Here is an 18764-nt window from a genome sequence, read left to right on the forward strand (position 1 = left end):
GCACGAGGTTTCTGGGATCTTGTAAGATCAAGGAATAGACCGGATAGCTTCCTGATCACCTGTAACATCACTGGTGACAGTTGGTTTGCCCATTTTTCTTCCCTGCATACAGATGACTCCCTCGGCGAACAAGTCCAGTCCTTGGTTAGCCTTGAGCTGCCCAACGAGGAGGCCATTGGATTCACGGCAAAAGAGGTTGAAGCTATTATTCGCTCCTTGGTCCCGCGCAAAGCAGCAGGCCCGAAGGGGTCCCAGGAGACCTGTTGAGCTTAAATTATTCAGAGTGGGGGAGAATTTTGGCAGGTCTCCTTAATGCCATCATGAAGGGTGCGCCAATCCCGGAGTCTTGGAGAGGGGCGGAGGTGGTCCCTATTTTTAAGAAGGGCTCCAGGGACGACCCCGCCAACTACCGCCCTATTAGCTTAATAGATTCCTCGCAAAAGGTTATAGGGAAGGCAGTATTAGGCAGAATCCTCCAGTGGATCGAAGACAATAAAATCCTGTCCGATTTACAGGCAGGGTTCCGCTCTGGAACGGGAACAATTGAGCAAGCCTTCCGACTACATTTGTTGTACTGGAAGACAGTTGTTCTGGGCGGAGGCAGTCTTTACTTGGCCTTTATAGACCTGAAGACTGCCTTCGATCTAGTGCTGAGGCAGAGTTTATGGGGAGTTTTGCAGGACCTGGGTATGCCTTCATACATTTTGAGTATTCTAATCAAGCTTCACGAGGGAAACTTTGCTCAGGTGAGGTGGGGTAGTCAGGGCCCAAAAACATCTAGAATAGCTGTGAGTAGGGGCGTCCGCCAGGGTTGTGTGCTAGCCCCCACTCTATTTTCTCTTTGTGTTAATGGAGTGGTGGAGCATCTGCTAAGAACACCTGCAGACGCTCCCTCCCTGGCGGGCAAACGTATCCCGACCCTGCTATTTGCGGACGACACCCTCCTCATCTCAAAGTCCCCAGTGGGCTTGCAGAAGCTACTTGATAGTTTCTATGTGTTCTGCACACTCAGGGGTCTGATAATTAATACCGGCAAAATTAAATACTTAGTATTAAATCCGGCTAAAAAAATGGGAATCCCGCCAAATTTGAATGGGGTGCAGCTGGATAGGGTGGCAGAATTCGATTATTTGGGCATGAGACTCTCCGATCGAATGCATTGGGGCCCTCACATTAACAAAATGGTCCTCTCCCTCAAAAGGGTAACAGGCACACTTATTAAAGAACAGTGTAGTTCTGCAACAAAACCTATTTCCCCCATTGTAGAGATCTACAACGCAAGAGCAGTTAGTGGGTCCCTGTATGGGGCAGAATTATGGGGTGCCTGTAACACTGACCAGCTTACCCAGTCAGAGAACACATTTTTTAGGTCGTTGCTATCCCTTCCCCAAAGCACACCTATGATTCCGATACTGTATGATCTGGGGAATCGCCCAATAAAGGACCAGGCCCAGTTCCGCCCATTGCTATTGTGGTCAGGCTTATGGCGAGTCCCGGAACTTGCTCATTATGCGGAAGGGCTAACAGAAATTCTGTCTATGTCGGGTTGGACAAAAATAAGTTGGCTGCGAAATGTAAAATCTTTACTTGTTGAGCTCGGGTTGGGGGAGGCATGGTCAACCAGATCTGCTGTGCCAAAATCTCAATTGAAGCAGATTTACTGGAGCTGGGTGTATAATAAAATATATTCAAACCCTAAAAATGGTAGGATTGTTTCTAACTATTTTCTCTTAAAGGATGTACCCTCGTTAGAGCCCTATTTGATTTTATTACAAAACCGCGTGATCGCATGCTGTATTTTAAATTTAGGATTGGCACCCTTCCTCTTGGCGAGTTTACAGCATGCTGGAGCGTATCCCCAAGCACCCTTAGCTCGTGTCCATTCTGTCCGCTGATCTTGGAAACAGTACCCCACATCTTATTCGAGTGCACTGCTTATAAACCTCCGAGATCTAGGTGGCTAAAACCAGTTTGCAGGAATATGGGTACTAGGTCTCATTTGATGGCCTTGCGAATCCTCATGTCAGATACTCGGCTAGTACATGTTTGTGCGGTCTCTAAGTTCCTTAGCTGGGCATGGACTATTAGAGCAAGAAGGCTTAAACCTATGCCACTCAAATGTCTTCCCTGTTGTATCCTTTCTATTTGCCTGATTGTTTTTTCTTCTGCCTGCTATTTAAACACATGGTTATCTAAGAATGTAATGAAGGTAATTACACTGTATTAGACTGTATTACTTGCTGTTTAATATAATTTACAAGATAAGTGCTCTGAACATGCATAAATGGGGAAAAATACTTAATAAAAATATTTTTTTTTAAAGGAGTTGTTAGTTGCTGCATTTAGTGGGGTGATGGTGGTAACGGGCAGGATTCAGACATAAGTTTAGTTTTATTGAGGTATTGGTGAGACCCTGTTATACTTTTTCTAGTTGGTTTTCCATGCGCAATGGTCGCTCATTTAGCCTGGAGATGGGCATTTGATTTAGTGAGGTGGCAGAGCAGGAGTTTTGCTTAATATTGTGTTGGGTAGGGATGTCCAGAGTCCCAGAGTGAGTGCCGTGGAAGTGGGGTTCGAGATGTCAGAAGGGGTGTGATAAGAAAAGATATCAGGTCTTTTGTTGTTAATGATGGGGCTGGTGGGTGCGTAGAATAAGGCCCTTTGAAATGATGTTGTCAGTGTCTTGGGGCGCGCAGTAGGTGGATGTAGGAGTTAGAGGTATGTACCCTTTGGTTAATGTCCAGAGATGTCTGGGAGCGCACAGAAGGTAGGCGGTGGGAGCATGCACACTTGGTTTGATGTCCCGAGATGTCCGGTAGGTCTGGGAGGGAGGAAAAGGTGGTCTGGATTGTATATGGGGCTGAAGGTTGGAGGAGTTGTTGGGGAGGGAGGTATGGTTAGAGGTAGGATTTTGGTGTGAGCTAGGGACCAGAGCCAGGCTAGTGAGTGAGTTGGTAGGTGACTGAGGGCTAGACTAGGAATCCAAATCAGCCCTGGCAAATTTGTCGGACGAGCCCGCAGAGGGTTTGGGGGTGTGCAAGTGTGAAGCTCTGCAGCTTTTGATACTGTAGGCCGATATTGTAGCACTGCTGCAAAACTAACCCCCAGTATCAAAACTGGCCTCCACCACTGCAAAATCTGCCCCACCCTTCCTGCCTCACAGGAAAGTACCTGCTGTCCCCTACGGTCAGTCCAGCCATGCTTCTTTCTTCTTAGGTCATAGTAGATCTGGAGTCCAGGGCTGGAAGAGCCATTCAAATACTAAATTTAGGAGGTGTATTCGGGAAGTAGGAGGTTGGGCCAATTTGCAACTCACCTGGGGGGACTACACCCTCTATTATGCCACCCTCCTGTGGGAGGGGGGCATAGACCTAGCCCTGATTGGAGAGGTCCCACACCCTTAAGATGGCAGGGACAAAAAGTGTGCTACACCTCGATTCCCCCTACCTTAGGGGTGGAGTTGACAGAGGGTGGCCCACCTCCTACCTTTTTGAATTTTTGCCACCAGTTTTCCCACCAAAGGTGGGGGTGAAAACCAGGGGCCGCCATCTGCTGCTAGCAGAAGAAGTTGTGGGTCGTGTACAAAGGCAGTAGGCCTTTGAAGCTTGTCTCTTCAAGCACTGGTCCGTCCAGGGGGAGGAGGCATGACATCTCTTTCCAGGATATGCATTAATTCTGGTCTCAGCGAGCAGGGACTCTCCACCTAGGGGGTCCAGAAAAATGTCTGGTGGTGGTTGACTGCCTACAGCTGGTCAGAGAGCACATCAGCGTTGGTAGGGATTCAGGGACCACCTCTGATGTCCCCTCTGGCTACATGGTACAATAAATCCCACACTGGCATCAGTGTGGATTTATTTGCGAGGAGTAGTTTGGTACCAAGAACTCCTGTAGTCAGTAAAGTCATCTTGGTGCTATGGAACTTGAGTTGTTGAGTTCCCAGCCAATGTACTCTCTATGGCTTTTCTGGCACTTAAAATATTGGGTGCCCAATATTGTAGGTGCATATCTGCTCATGCAGATATGCCCTCACCTGTAGTATAGTGCACCCTACCTTAGGGCTGTGAGGCCTGCTAGACGGTGGCTTACCTATGCTGCCATGCTGTGTTTACTGGCATGGGACCCAGACAGGGTGCCATGGTGACTTTGTCGTTTTCTCCCTAACAGGGGCATGCAGGCTGCAAGGGCAGTGGCATGGTTGCAGTGAGTTTGGTCCAAAGGGACCCTCTTAGGTTTCCAGGCCCTCTGTACCCAGGGTACTAGTTACTAGGGACTTACAGGGGGCAGAAGTACCAATTGGGAGTGTGTTTTAGGGAAGGAGCACTGGCACAGGGCACCTGGTTGGCAGGGACCCTGTGCACTAAATTTTAAACCATATCAAAATCTGGCAAAAAGTGGGGGCTAACATTGCAAAAGAGGCACTTTCTCAAACCCGCTCACACAACCATTTGGCCACATATACTCACAAACCCACACATTGCCACTCACACAGCTACTCACACACCCATACAGCCACTCACACACCAACATAACCACTCACACACCACTCACAGATTCATACAGCCAATCACACACCCTCTCACAGACCAGTACAGTCATTCACACACCCACTCACTGACCCATACAGCTACTCATACATCCACTCGCAGACCCAGACAACCATTCACTCACCAATCTATACTGGCACCCACACACTCACTCTCAAAGGTTATAGGTTACAGATAGGAAATAAAAATTTAAAAACTTTACAAATTCACAAAAAAACCTAAGGTTACAAGAATGCTATAAATAAGGAAATATTTTTTTAAAGTAGAAATTCACTAAAAAAACAAAGGTCACAGAGAAGTTATAGATAAAAAAAGAACATTCAAAAAACGTAAAAATTTGCTGAAAAACTCATCGGTTACAGAGCGCTTTTTGTGAACAAGCACTCTATGGACCACGAAACGCGTCTCGACTAGGTTTATGAATTTAATAAACCTCACAGCTTTGGTATAAGAACTTGGGCCCTGTGTTATTTTTGAACTTAGTGCTGGTGGTACTCCGTTCAATATGAAAAAAAATCCAAAACAAAACCTCTCTACCTTTTCCTCTACTCTGTACCTCAACCCAAACCTTTCTGTCTACTCGGGCGGCTCCTTCGCAATGGCAGAGGAGCATCGCCTCACTGGCTCAGAGCCAGCAGCTGCAAAAGAAAACAATATTTTAATAATGTTTTATTTTGCAGCTGCTGGCTGAGCCAGCGTGTGCAGGGATCGGTGGGGCCTGGCCATAGGAGGAGGGAGGAGTGGTAGATGTGCACTTTTAAGTGTGCATGTCAGTTTGGCCGGCCTTCCTAGGCTGGCCAGACTGACATACGCAATTAGGGTTCTCCAACCCAGCCGCACAGCACAGACTCCTTGTCCCTGAGCGAGAGTTGATATAGACTGCTTAGGCCAATCCCCATGCTGCTCTCTAGCTTAAGAGCAGCACAGGGACTGGATGGGGAGCCTGTGATGATGGGACCAGCAAGTGGAAGCAGGGGAGATCGAGGAGGCCAGCCGGCTGGCCGCCGCGGTCGGTAATGGGTGTGCCTGCAGGGCGGTGACGTGGGGAGGTGGAGGGGCAGGTTTGGGAGGTAGTAATATATGGATTACGGAGCTTTACAGGTAAGTAAACATATAAATAAAACTAATTTCGTTGCGTGCACTGCATCCCCAAATGAGATGCAGTGCACACAACGAAATTCGTTTTATTTATTTATTTATATGTTTACTTACCTTTAAAGCTCCGTAATCCATAGATCACTACCCCCCACCCTGCCCCTCCCCTTCCCCACGTCACCCCCCTGCAGGTACACCCATTACCGACCTCGGCTGCCAGCCGGCAGCACCAGGTACGCCTAAAAAAATATATGTGTATTAACTTCCCCCCTCCCCCCCTCACTCTCCACGCCCTCTTCCCCTTCCCCTCTGCAGCCCCTCCACCGGCCCTGCCACTTTAAATCAGTGTCGGACGCCACTGCGCCTACTCTCTTTCTTCTTTTCTATCAAATGTATCCCACCAGCAGGCAGATAGATGCATGTCCACTAGCCCCAATAACATCTCACACCTTCCCTCATTGAGGGCCCGATGTAGGTAAACGCGATTTTCCGATTTCAAAATACCGAGGCGGGCCGAATCGGTATTCTGAAATCGGAAAACGAGATGTAGGAAAAAAATACCGAATGAAAACCGATTCGGTCGGCATCGGTAATGAGATTCGGTACGTTCCGATTCAGCTCGGTCCGAATCGGAAATTACCGAATCGGCCAACAACGAATCGGAAAACACCGAATCGGCTACCACCGAATCGGATATTTCCGAATCGGCGAATACCGATTCGGTAAAAGCCGAATCGGTAAAAACCGAATCGGCAATCATAGACCCATGGCGAAAAAGCCCATAGGAATGCATTGTATGAACCGATTCGGCTTTTACCGAATCGGATAATACCGAATCGGATTTTACCGAATCGGATATTACCGAATCGGTAAAAGCCGACTCGGCAATAGGCGATTCAGCCAATGAGGTGGCTCCCCCTCCCCCACCCAAACAGGGAGTGGCAACCCTGGCAGGTGCAGCCAATTAAGAAGTTTCTAGAAGTTTCTGGAAAGCCTGCCTGAGCCCAACACACAGTTAGCAGCAGTGGGAGAAGGAGGTTGCAAACTGAGCAGGAGAGAATGGCAGATCAGGCAGGAAGCCAGAAGTCCTCCCAAAAGAGGAAGCCCAAGTTCACCACCACCGAACTTCAGGTGCTGGTTGAGGAGGTGGTGAGGGTGCACCGCCAGCTCTTTGGCAAGCTGTCCCTCAACGTGCCAGACAGCACCAAGAGGAGATTGTGGGCCGACATCGCCCAGAAGGTCAATGCTGCTGGTGTCACCCCCAGGTCCATTGAGGAACTCAAGAAAAGGTTTTACGACCTCCGCAGCCTCACCAAGAGGAAGCTTGCTGACCTTCAAAGGCAGGCTGATCTCACCGGAGGAGGCAAGAACCCGGCGCCACCCCTCACCGAGCTGGAGGAAATTGTCTCCAGCACCATCGAGAGGGAGAGCATCGTAGGGATCGGGACCCTGGACAGCACTGCGAGAGCCACAGCTACAGGTAAGAAGCATGCGCATCATGACACACCCTACCAGACACCTCCCCATTAGACACAATGCATAGGCAAACACCAGCACTGTACTGTCACCAACATACAAGAGACAAGCATCATGGTACATGTAGTCAGCAGAAGTTAGCCAAATATGTCAGTGCAGAATCACAAGACAGGAAACAGTGTGACACGGTGTAAGGAGATGCAAGGACATGTGGAATGCCATAATTGTACTGACTGTAATACATCAGCACTCAGTTTACAAATGCTTCTTTGTACCTAGGGGCACCATCAGGCGGCAACACTGTGACAGCAGAGGGAGCAGCAACATCAGGCACTGCAGTCGCAGGGCCGAGCACCAGCCAGGCTGCCCAGGAGGAGGAGGATGAGGATGAGGAAGGAGACACCCCAGGGCTTGGAATGGAGGGAGTCCTGGTGATTGATTACCAAGCAGTGCACTCCCCAGTACTGGCCAGCACACCCCCCTTGCAATTTTCACCTGAAAACTCCCCTACAAGGCAGACCATTCCGCCAACACCAGCACCTGCCACAACCGTGGCCTTGCCACCCGTCCTACCTGTCCTGGGAGCAGGGGCTCCGGGACCGGCCAGCACCACACCCCCACCAGTGGCACCCCTGCCCACTCAGCAGGCCGGAGGCAGCAGTGCCAGACGCCGTGCCACCACCACCACCACTGCTGCACCACCACGGGAGGGCAGTGTGTTCCTGGGCCTGGAGGGCCAGATGGTCAAAATCCAGCGCCAACAGGCCAGATCCACCATGGCCTGCCAACGCCAGCTCCTGCAGCACAACCTGCAGATGGGGGAGTTGGTGAAGGGTTTCCAGGCTGTTGTGGACAGCAACAAGGAGGTGGCAGCAGGGTTGGGCAGGCTGACCACTGCCATCACCCACTCCTCTGCCAGGCAGAAGGAGCATGAGGTTGCGCGCAGGAGGGATGCCCGGGTGCTCAACCGGGCCATGGCCCGCCTTGCAGCGGCGACCGCACAGCTGTGCCATCGCAGCTCAAATCAGGAATCGGTGCTAAGTCAGCATACAGCTGAGCTGACTAGGGGGATGGCCAGGATCACCACGGCCATGGAGGCCATGTTAATATCAAACGCCGCCTCCAATCCTGCCCTGGACCTGGGTGATGCTGGAGACAGCAGCAGCCGCAGCAGCCCGGCCAGCGCTGCATCAGAGCCAAGGAGGAGCACCAGGCGATCCGCTGATGCTGCTGGCCATTCGGAGGGGGCCGAGGGACACCCCAGTGGGTCTGGAAAGCGGGCCAAAAAATAGGCTGGCAAGGGGGGATGGGCAAACCAGAACCCTGGACTTTATTTGAGTTAACAATCTCCATTATTTGATGCACATCAGTGCTGTAACTGTGGTGCATCATTATTAAAACTTTTTTTTTCCAAGCAACATTTAGCTGTCTTTGCATCTGTACTCAGTCAGAAATAGTTCTCAGTGATCTCCTCACGTCTGTATCTGCCATCACATGGCGTACACACCCCAGCTGGCTGTGTCAGTGGCACAGCTTCGTCGTCGTCATAGTCCTCGTAGTCAGACAACTCCACCTCAGTGCCCTTCTTGACCGCAAGGTTGTGTAACATTGCACATACAGCTATGATCTTGCAGCAGGTGATGGGGGTATACTGCCTTGCACCTCCACTCTTGTGCAGGCATCTGAATCTACTTTTCCAGATGCCAAAGGTCCGTTCAACAACATTCCTGGTGCGTATGTGGGCCCGGTTATACCTCCTTTGGCTGGGTGTGGAGGGGTTGAGGTAGGGGGTGAGTATGAATGAGCGGAGGGCATATGCACTGTCGCCTGGAAGAGAAAGGGGTCACATTAGACACATGCATACATGTATTACACCTACCTACTATGTGTTATGGGGGTCTGATGATGTGGCTCACCTAGGAGGTATCCTTCTCCAAAATCGCCAGCCATCAGCCGTGCATATATGCCGCTCTGTTGGAATATATAGGAGTCATGGGTACTTCCTGGAAATTTTGCTACCAGGTCTGTGATGGTGCACTTGGCATTGCAGATCACCTGCACGTTGATGGTGTGTGTAGATTTCCGATTGCGGTATATGTATTCGGTGTCCGCTGGTGGGCAAATCGGAATATGCGTGCCATCTATGCAACCGATGATTTGGGGAAAGTGTGCCATCTGGTAGAAGTCCGCTTTGGTTTGTAGCAGTTCTGCGTGGGTTGCAGGGAATGAGATGTATTGGTCCATCCTGTCTATCATGGCGTCAAGGAATATGTGGAAGAACCTTGACAGGCTGCTCTGGCTCACCCCTCCTGCTGCTGCTACTCCACTTTGATAGCTGCCAGACGCTACCAGGTGTAGGCTGCATAGCACCTGGACGTGCGCAGGGATGGCGTGTGCCCTTGGGGTGTGGTGGTCCAAGTATGGCTTAAGGTCCCTGATGAGCTCAAGTATGGTGTCAGAGTCCAGCCTGTATCTCTGTAGGATCTCAGCCTCAGTGAGCATGAACAGGGTTATCCTCTGTCTGTAGACCTGTTCATTTCTTAGCCATTCCCTCTGTCCTTCCTGCTGTAGCCGTAGCCGCCTCACAATGACATAGAAAGCTGCCATCCTGCAAGTTGCAATGCATTTTGGGACTGTTTATATGGGTTGGAGTTGGTTACCACCTGATTGCAATCCATGGTAAATACCGAGTGAATTCTACCGATTTTGAGCCGATTTCGGTGTTTCTGTGCCTCCCTACATCTCCCCAACTGTCGGAATCGGGGAATTTCCCGATCGGAGATTCATACGAATCGGCATGTTTTCCGATTCGGCTCATGTCCGATTCGGTATTTTTTCCGATTCGGTACATGGACCGAATCGGTGATTTTCCGATTCGGTGTCACTAACGAATCGGTACAAGGACCGATTCGGTGATTTTCCGATTCGGTGTCACTAACGAATCGGTACAAGAACCGATTCGGTGATTTTCCGATTCGGTGTCACTAACGAATCGGTACAAGAACCGATTCGGTGATTTTCCGATTCGGTGTCACTAACGAATCGGTACAAGGACCGATTCGGTCTTTGTAACCGATTCGGTGTTTTTCCGATTCGTTACATATCCGATTTTCGGTATGTACGTATCGGATTCTTTCCCATTCGGTACTCATTCCGATTCGGTTTTCTATCCGATTCGTTCTGTTTTTGGTTCCCTACATCTCGCTGGCTGTTTACCGATCGGTAAGGGCCAAAAATCGGTATTTTCGGCCAATACCGATCGGTAAAGCCCTACCTACATCGGGCCCTAAGCCCCTTCAATTACAGTGTAGTCAATGAAAGCAGAAAACCCTGTTTGTATGTAATTCTAAATCAAAGAAGTTTCAGGAAATTCTTCCCAGTTAAGTTAAAATATTTGACTTTCGCAATTGTAGTCCAAAAAGGGTTGTTGTATATGTTTCAGTCCTCCAGCTAACTTACGTGACTCTCATTCTTGTATTTCACGCCGAAAGAGTGAAATACAAGGTATCCACTTGTAATTCTCGATGGGGTGAAGTTTTTCTTTGCACCTGTAATGGTTTGCTCCTGCTTCTTCCATTTTTTCATACCTCCTATCTGGCCACAATAAGCCAGTCTGACGAGTGCATCTAGTGCTGGGCACTTAACTACATGGATTACTTTGTCATTCATTAATAACGCTTCAGCCATACTATTACTTATGTCCACCTTTAGTCACATTGTTTCTGTAGGTCAGTCTCATAATCAGCCTGATGGTGTTTTTGTTCTCGACAATCTCCCTGCTAATATGACTTGTTATTTAATGGCTCTTTCTTGGCACCTCTCAATGTCGCATTTTCTCTGTTTCTGTTGCCCCTAGTGGTGTACGGTGGACAAAACCTGACCGTCTGCTTCCCCAGTGTCAGCAAGGATGGACTGCAGACAGAAGACACAACTGTGGCCATCACAGGGGCAACCATCATGTACGCATGTGTCCTCTTTGCATGGTACGTCAGCAGCTACACGCGCAAAACTAACGTGGTCAGTCAGCGCGAACTCTGGATCAAATGTAATTTTAATGTATTTTGGCACGAAGTTGGGGATTGTGCATGTTTCGTTCTGATTCCTTTAAACTCCAGGGAGTGTTTGAGAATGGCGATGCTGTTTTTATTAGAACCTGAAAACAGCCGATGTACACAAATACAGATGAGCTGCATCTGCTGTGTTTAATGCCAGAAATCGCTGGTCCTAGAATTAATCACTGGGATATTTCGTTCCAGGCAGCTGTCCAAGTTCCCTCACCGGAGATTCAAGTCTGAAGAAGGCATACTCGATAAACCTAACAGCGCAGTGACAACAATCTAGAAATGTTGGCTCTGCTCGACTGTGAATACTTTCCATAATCACATCTCTAACATTTACAGAAAGGGAGGTGTGGGCTGGGGCGTCCCCTCGAACAGCTGCAGCGTTCATGCGTCGGACGTCAGCGCGGCGCACGAGACAGTATCCTTGTCAGTTGGCTTTTAAGCAGATCTGTCCTCGCGCACATTGCCTAAGGCCCATAGGCTGACTGACTCAGAGTGACTGCTCAGGGGCTTGATGTCTCCTCTCCCACGCTGATGTGTGATACCAGTCCTCGCGCAAGAAATCACTGTCCACACTTCTTTAAGGAGCAAGAAAGGCCACTTTAATTTAAGACAGGTGCATAATACATTTCTTGAACACATTCATTATTTATTTATTTCATGACATTTCAATCTACACAGTATGCCTAAACTCCCTACCTAACAGAAACCCGAAACTAACTCTTGCCTAATACCCCCAGGATTACCCAACGAGCTACCCTTCAGGATGGCCAACCCGCTCCAGGCTGCCCACCCCACTAGCAAAACCGCCTCCTACAAGAACAGACACACCTGCCTTAACAGTGGCAAAGCCAGAAGACCAGAGCAGCGCCTAGAGCACCGCAAGGAAAGCCTAACTAAAAGAATACAGGGAGGGTGGGTGGGGCAAAAAGGAAACCTCCCTTCCCCTGCCTCGCTACGCACTTCCCTAATTAGCCGCCTGCCTTCCCTTTATGCCCTCCCCTAATCACCCCCACCTGCTCCCAGATCCCTCGCGCGAACGCACCCAGGGAAAGACCAGCTCGCGCCTGGCTCTCCCTGGGTCCCCCCTCGCGCAAGAAATCACTGTCCACACTTCTTTAAGGAGCAAGAAAGGCCACTTTAAGTGCATAATACATTTCTTGAACACATTCATTATTTATTTATTTCATGACATTTCAATCTGCACAGTATGCCTAAACTCCCTACCTAACAGAAACCCGAAACTAACTCTTGCCTAATACCCCCAGGATTACCCAACGAGCTACCCTTCAGGATGGCCAACCCGCTCCAGGCTGCCCACCCCACTAGCAAAACCGCCACCCAGGAAAACCTTTAGCGTTTTCCTGCCCCACCCAAAGGAGGAAGGGAAGGAGCACACCATAACTGCACCTGTAGAACTTTAGCAATCAAATCTCTGAGCTCCAGAAGGTAAAAATAAATCCCTAAAGTAGACAGATGAACCCCATCCTCACAGAATAAATGAGTCTCTGAAACTTTCAAATGGTGATGAGCCAAATTGTATATACATAAATGATTACAAAAGAGTCTCATTGTTCTATTCACTTTGCGTCGTGCCTTCTCCACGGCTGAATAGCTCCTTGCCCCATTCCATTGTAGTCGAGGAACGAACTCAGTCCATATCACCATGGTGCTCACCCATGTGGTCTTGATGACTTCTAGGTCTTGTTTCATTAATTTTAACAGAGTCAAACCAGAGAGAGAAACTAAGTCGTTTTCCCCAAGATGCAACACCAGTAGATCCGGATGGCCCCCCAAACCCTTTGAAATTAGAGAAGCCAAGGCGGGAAAGAGACCGCCCCAGCGCATGCCCCCTGTGCCATGCCAGGAGACTTCATGCGTCAGGCTGCTTAGACCAAGAGATCTCCCACAAAGCTGACGTGAAGCGGCCACAGCGGCCCTTTTAACAAAAGAGTGCCCCAGGATCCACACCCTCCGTTTGCATCCGGCGACTGAGGGCCAAGGACCTAGGAGAAAAAGAGATGTTAGGCAAAGCAAAGGAGGACTACTTTCTTACATATTTCTCACAACATCTTGAGCGCCAGCGCCCAATGCGACGAATCTGGGACCAATCCCACCCCAACCTGGCGGCCTCTGTCGCCGCCCCAATCCTGAAGGAATGAGTGCCGAACTGAGAAGGATCCCTCCCCAGGCCCAACAACACCTTGCGGAGGACAGCCAACAACTGAGAAACAAGGATGGGGCTTCCATCAGCATGACAAAAAATTACCCCTGGGGCAAAATGCGGAGAAGACACAAAAACCTCCCATTCCCCCACAGGGCAGCAAGCAGACACTCCACTCCTACCCAGAAACACCCACTTGCCCCTCCCCATCTGATCAGTTTTAGACATCCTTAGCCACAAACGCACCCTGTCATGTTCCACCACCACCTCGCTACTGGTCATACCCACTCTACCCCTCAAACCCAGCAGTTCAGAGGCCCAGAACGCACCAAAGAATAACCACACAAAGCACAAACGAAACTTGTGGCACTCAAAAGCATCATAGCAGCACACCTCCAACTGCGATACAAGCAGCTGAAGCAAATCAAAGGTCACCGGCTGCCGTAACTTTTGACCACCGGCTTGTAGCCTACCCAACCCTTTCAGAACCTTACGAACCAACACCCCCCCAACAGGATCCCTCCCCCACCAAAGCTGACCATAGAAAGACACCCCGGCTAACTTGCCCGAGATGGTCGTGTGAGAGAGGCCTCGGTCCGCTAAATGCAAAACAAACTGCAATAAGAATTGTTCATCAGATAACCCAGCCCGGACCGTACCCCCCATCTCCTCACCAAACTGCAAAAACTCATGCCAGGCCTTTAAATAGCTCCGCCGTGTAGAGACAGCCACTGAATGTTCAACCAACTGATGTACCCTCAATCCCCCAAGTCCCATACGTACTGTGGGATCGCCGTCGGTTCCAGGTCCGCCCCAGGAGCCAATTTGCGGAATTCGGACCACTGAAAGCGAGATAAAGAATCAGCGATGCAATTAGTGGCCCCAGGAACATGCCTAGCCTTAAAGACAATATTCAGTTGTAGACACCTCAACATGAAGGCTCGCAGGAGCCTCAATACACGCAAATCGCGGGCCCTCTGCCTATTAACCAAGTCCACTACTGCCATGTTGTCCACATGGAACAATACGGAGCGATTTTGAAATTCCGGTCCCCAGATAAACAGAGCAACCAACAACGGGAAGAGTTCTAAAAACGCAATACTGCGACCCTGATCTTTCCAATGCTTTGGCCAGCCTGCCGCGCATCAACGACCTTCCCAAAAAATGCCGAAGCCGTGCGCTCCCGATGCATCCGTGAAAAGCTGCACCTGCCACACAATGTCCTCATCCGCAAAAAACAAGGACACGCCATTGAAATCTTGCAGGAAACTCAACCAGATAGTCAAATCAGCACGGACAGCAGTTGTAATGCGCACCCGATGATGGGGCAGGCTGGCGCCGGACATCGAGAGGCCCAGACGTCGACAAAACGTCCGACCCGCCCGTACAACCCGGCAAGCAAAATTGAGGTACCCCAAAAGCTTCTGGACTTTACGCAGTTCTAATTTGCGTTCACCCAACACCCATCTGAGGAAATCAGACATCTCCCGCACTTTAGCAGCAGGCAACCTCGCCATCATAGATGTAGTATCAATTTCAATCCCTAGGAAAGTCAGGGATGTACAAGGACCTTCAGTTTTATCCGGCGCCAAAGGGACGCCCAATTCCGAAGTCATATCCTGAAAAATTGTCAAAGCCGACTGACACTGCCCAGAATGACCCTCACCAATGAAAAGAAAGTCATCAAGGTAATGGCAGACCAGAACATGTCCGCTGACAAAAGTGAATCGCCACTGCAAGAATGTACTGAAGGTCTCAAAGAGGGAACATGAAACCGAGCAGCCCATGGGTAACACTTTATCGACATAAAAACAGCCACCAAATTGCATGCCCAAGAGACCAAAATCCCAAGGATGAATGGGCAGGAGCCGGAAAGCTGACTGAATGTCACTCTCTGCCAGCAAAGCCCCCACTCCCGCCGTGCGAACGAGCCGCAAGGCGTCATCCACGGAAGCATACGTCACGGTTGAGTCAGCTGGGTCAATGAAATCGTTGATGGATGCACCTTCAGGCCAAGATAGATGGTGTATAAGGCGAAATTCCCCCACAGCCTTTTTCGGTACCACACCCAGCGGAGAGACGATCAAATCAGGGAGGGGGCAACCCAGGAAAGGACCAGCAATCCGACCCGCTGCAAGCTCAGCATCCAGCTTCTTCTGCACAACCTGAGGGCACTCCTTCGCAGACTTCAGATTGTCAGACCACCTGCCCACCCGCGGACCCTGGTACCCAATCCGGAACCCAACTCTGAAACCCCAGGACAGAGTCTTAGCAGCCTCAACGTCCGGGTAGTCCTCCAACCACAAGTCCAAAATGTCCTGCTTAATAGGAGTAGGAGCCCTTGTGTATAAATTGCTGAGGTTGTCCCCTGCCCCCTGCACCCCTCCCCTGGTCTCCAAAACGCTGGCCGGGAAAACACTGCGTGAGAGCATGCCGGCCTCCGCACTGTGAACACTCATGTTTATATCTGCATGCTGGCCGGTTACACGAACCCCTGTTAAAATGCCAGCACGCTCCAGAGGAGGAGGACTGCCCTCTGCCCCAACCCCCCGCCCCAGGGAGAGCGGGGCGAAACTGAAAGGGCCGATAATGCACCGGCTGCCCGCTAGCCGTGTGGGTTGTAGCAGGCGGTTGAGCAGACGCCATCCACTGTAGCCACAACTCCGCGTCGACCTCACCCCAGGAACGCTCTGGGAACACACTCATACGAGCCCGGAACTCCTCGTCGTACGACAACCATGCAAAACCCCCAAAATAACCATGGGCCTTACGGATGACGTCCGCATATTTGAACATGTCCACTGCCTTACTCGGATGACGCTGGCTATACACACTGGCATAAATTAAAAAGGCCGAAGTCCAATTCTCAATAGACCTTGGAACTCGCGGCCTCCGAGCCAACTCCATCTCCTCCTCTTTCGACCCCTCCTTAGCTTGTACATCTCTATGGAGAAGCCGAAAGACATCCACATATTCACCATTCCATATGCGAGTTTTGGTTTTCTCAGACAAATGAGACCCCAAAGGCATCCCCACTCCAGAATAAGGCAACTTCTTTGGCAGGATACTATCCTCCGTAACTGGCTTGGGAACAGCCACCCCATCCCCATCCTTAGAAACTTCCCCCGTAACTTGCACATCAGAAACAGTCAGACTCACCGGCCGCTCAAGCCTCGGTGCCAGAGCGACTCGCTCATGAACAACCCCATCACCCGTACCTATTGATCTGGTACGCTTCGCCGGGAGACTCTCCCCTGGTTGCCAAACGGCACACCAACTATCCTTACCTCTTGGCAATGGTGCCGAATTCTGCTGAACTTCAACATGAGCCCCTCGAGACGGTCGACTCCTTGCTGTCTCCCGTACCGCTGCATGGCCCGCACATGACTCCTGCAAAATACGAGAAACAGAGGGTTGCCCCGTCCCACCCCTCTGGGCCCGTGCTGCCAAAAGCCCAACCTCCTTGTCACGCAATTCCCCTTCTTCCAATTCGTCATCTTGTACATTCACATGTGAAACATCCTCAGAAAATGAAACTTCTGCACTGCCACTTGGCAGCGCCCCATCACCAATTCCCCCATCATAAAACTGCCAGTCAATGTCATGAAAGCTCCGCGCGCGCAACGCTGCAGAAGAGAGATCCGCTCCAGACGACTCTCCCGTGATCCCGCTACTGGAAACAGCCGTAGGGACAGTTCCCGAGCCCGCAGAACCGGCCAACAGCCGACCAGCTGGAGACGCGACATGAAAACTGCGGCCGCTCAAGCCAGATTGTGAAGAACCTGCAAACCTGCCACTCCCCAAGGAACCAAGTGAAACCGTCCCCAAAGAACCAGCCACCGACGCAAACCCGGGGACACCACCCAATCCGGGGGCCGAGCTAACTGGTGGAGCACTGGGCATCTCTCGAGAAACCGGGTACAGAGCCTGGCTGGGAGCAGTGGACACCCCCCATCTGCCCAAATCCATCCCACCATACACCTGAGACAGCTGCGGGTCAAGGCGGGGGCCAGCAAGACCGGGGGTCGTGGACCCATGGGACCGGGGGGCTGGGTGGGGCACATCATTGGGCAGTACAGCCTCGGGGTCTTCAGGAGCCCCCCGGGGGGGGCACTGTCGGAAGGAACAGCAAGGGGACCCCAACAGCAGGGCAACCTACAACCCCACCACCAGGCATAGGGGGTTGGGCCAGCCCCAACTCAGCAGGCGCAGGGGACTGCAGATAGCATTGGCCGTTCACCCATAAACAGGGAGAGGCCCCCTCAATTAACCCAGACACCGGAGTGGGAGGGCCCCCGAACACCTCGGCCTGAGCATGGACCCGGGGGGGGCTCCTATGTTCGAGACTCCTCTTCCGGCGAGTACCCGGCCCCACCGAAGGCTTCCTAGCCTTCCCCGGTGGGGCCCCGCCCAAGCGCTGCTTTGGCCGGCCCACGGAGCGCCCCCGCCTCCCCCCGGGCGCCCCACGCAAGCCAGCACATTGCAATGGTAGAACACATACCTGCTGGTGGGCGCCCGGGTCAACCGGCGGGGGCTCCAACACTGCGGGGGCCAGGGCCGGCATGGGCTGCGCCGCCGGCATGGCAGCGTCTCCGTCTTCCTCCTCTGCAACCTCCGGGCCGGGTGACTGACAAGCAGACACCGCCCGCGACACTCCCCTCGAAGCCTTGCGAGGCGGGGGGCGGGACAACCCTACCCACGCCTCCGCCGGCACTCCCGGCCGTAGCAGGTCCTCACGTCCCGCCGCACACAGGGTCTGGACAGCCCGTCGGACCTCCGCCGCTTCCTCCATAATCCCCCTAAGGTAACGCGACGCCAAAGGAGCAGCAAAAAGGAAACCTCCCTTCCCCTGCCTCGCTACGCACTTCCCTAATTAGCCGCCTGCCTTCCCTTTATGCCCTCCCCTAATCACCCCCACCTGCTCCCAGATCCCTCGCGCGAACGCACCCAGGGAAAGACCAGCTCGCGCCTGGCTCTCCCTGGGTCCCCCCTAAAAATAAATGAAATAACATCTTCATTGACAAGTTTCATCCTGTTTGGCACAACAATAACAAGGTAGAGTTCCAGACTTTAGAAGAAAATGCTATGGCAACATTTTATTGACTTGCCAATATCAGTTCTTCTACAGCGTTCACTAATATTAACAATTTAGTTTGCTTGATGATAACCCAATTCCAAATGCAGGCAATAGTTACTTTAGAATTCTGAATGTGATTGGACGTAAACACCAGTGCCTAGAGTAATTCAAGTCCAACATGGGGATTTTGCAGGTCCCACACAGCTCTCAATTTGGGGAAATTTTAGGAAGGGGGTGCTATTCAAAGGGTGATTCCATATACTTTTGAAGGAGCGTTATCTATGTTGTAGATAGTGATATTCATATGTAGGTACCTGATCTGTATAGCACAAACCTAACTACAACTG

At 51.1% G+C, this 18764-nt stretch overlaps 1 protein-coding gene across 1 annotated transcript in view; it reads left to right on the forward strand.

Annotated features, from left to right (window-relative positions):
- The window catches only part of SERINC4 (serine incorporator 4), a 293672-nt gene that overhangs the window by 176914 nt on the left and 97994 nt on the right, over nt 1-18764 (forward strand). Inside the window, exon 7 of the mRNA XM_086958994.1 lies at nt 10972-11098. Coding sequence (XP_086815120.1) covers nt 10972-11098 — 127 coding nt within the window. The remainder of the gene's footprint in view (nt 1-10971; nt 11099-18764) is intronic.

Source organism: Lissotriton vulgaris, chromosome 2_1, assembly GCF_964263255.1.
Source record: "Lissotriton vulgaris chromosome 2_1, aLisVul1.2, whole genome shotgun sequence".
Lineage (NCBI taxonomy): Eukaryota > Metazoa > Chordata > Amphibia > Caudata > Salamandridae > Lissotriton > Lissotriton vulgaris.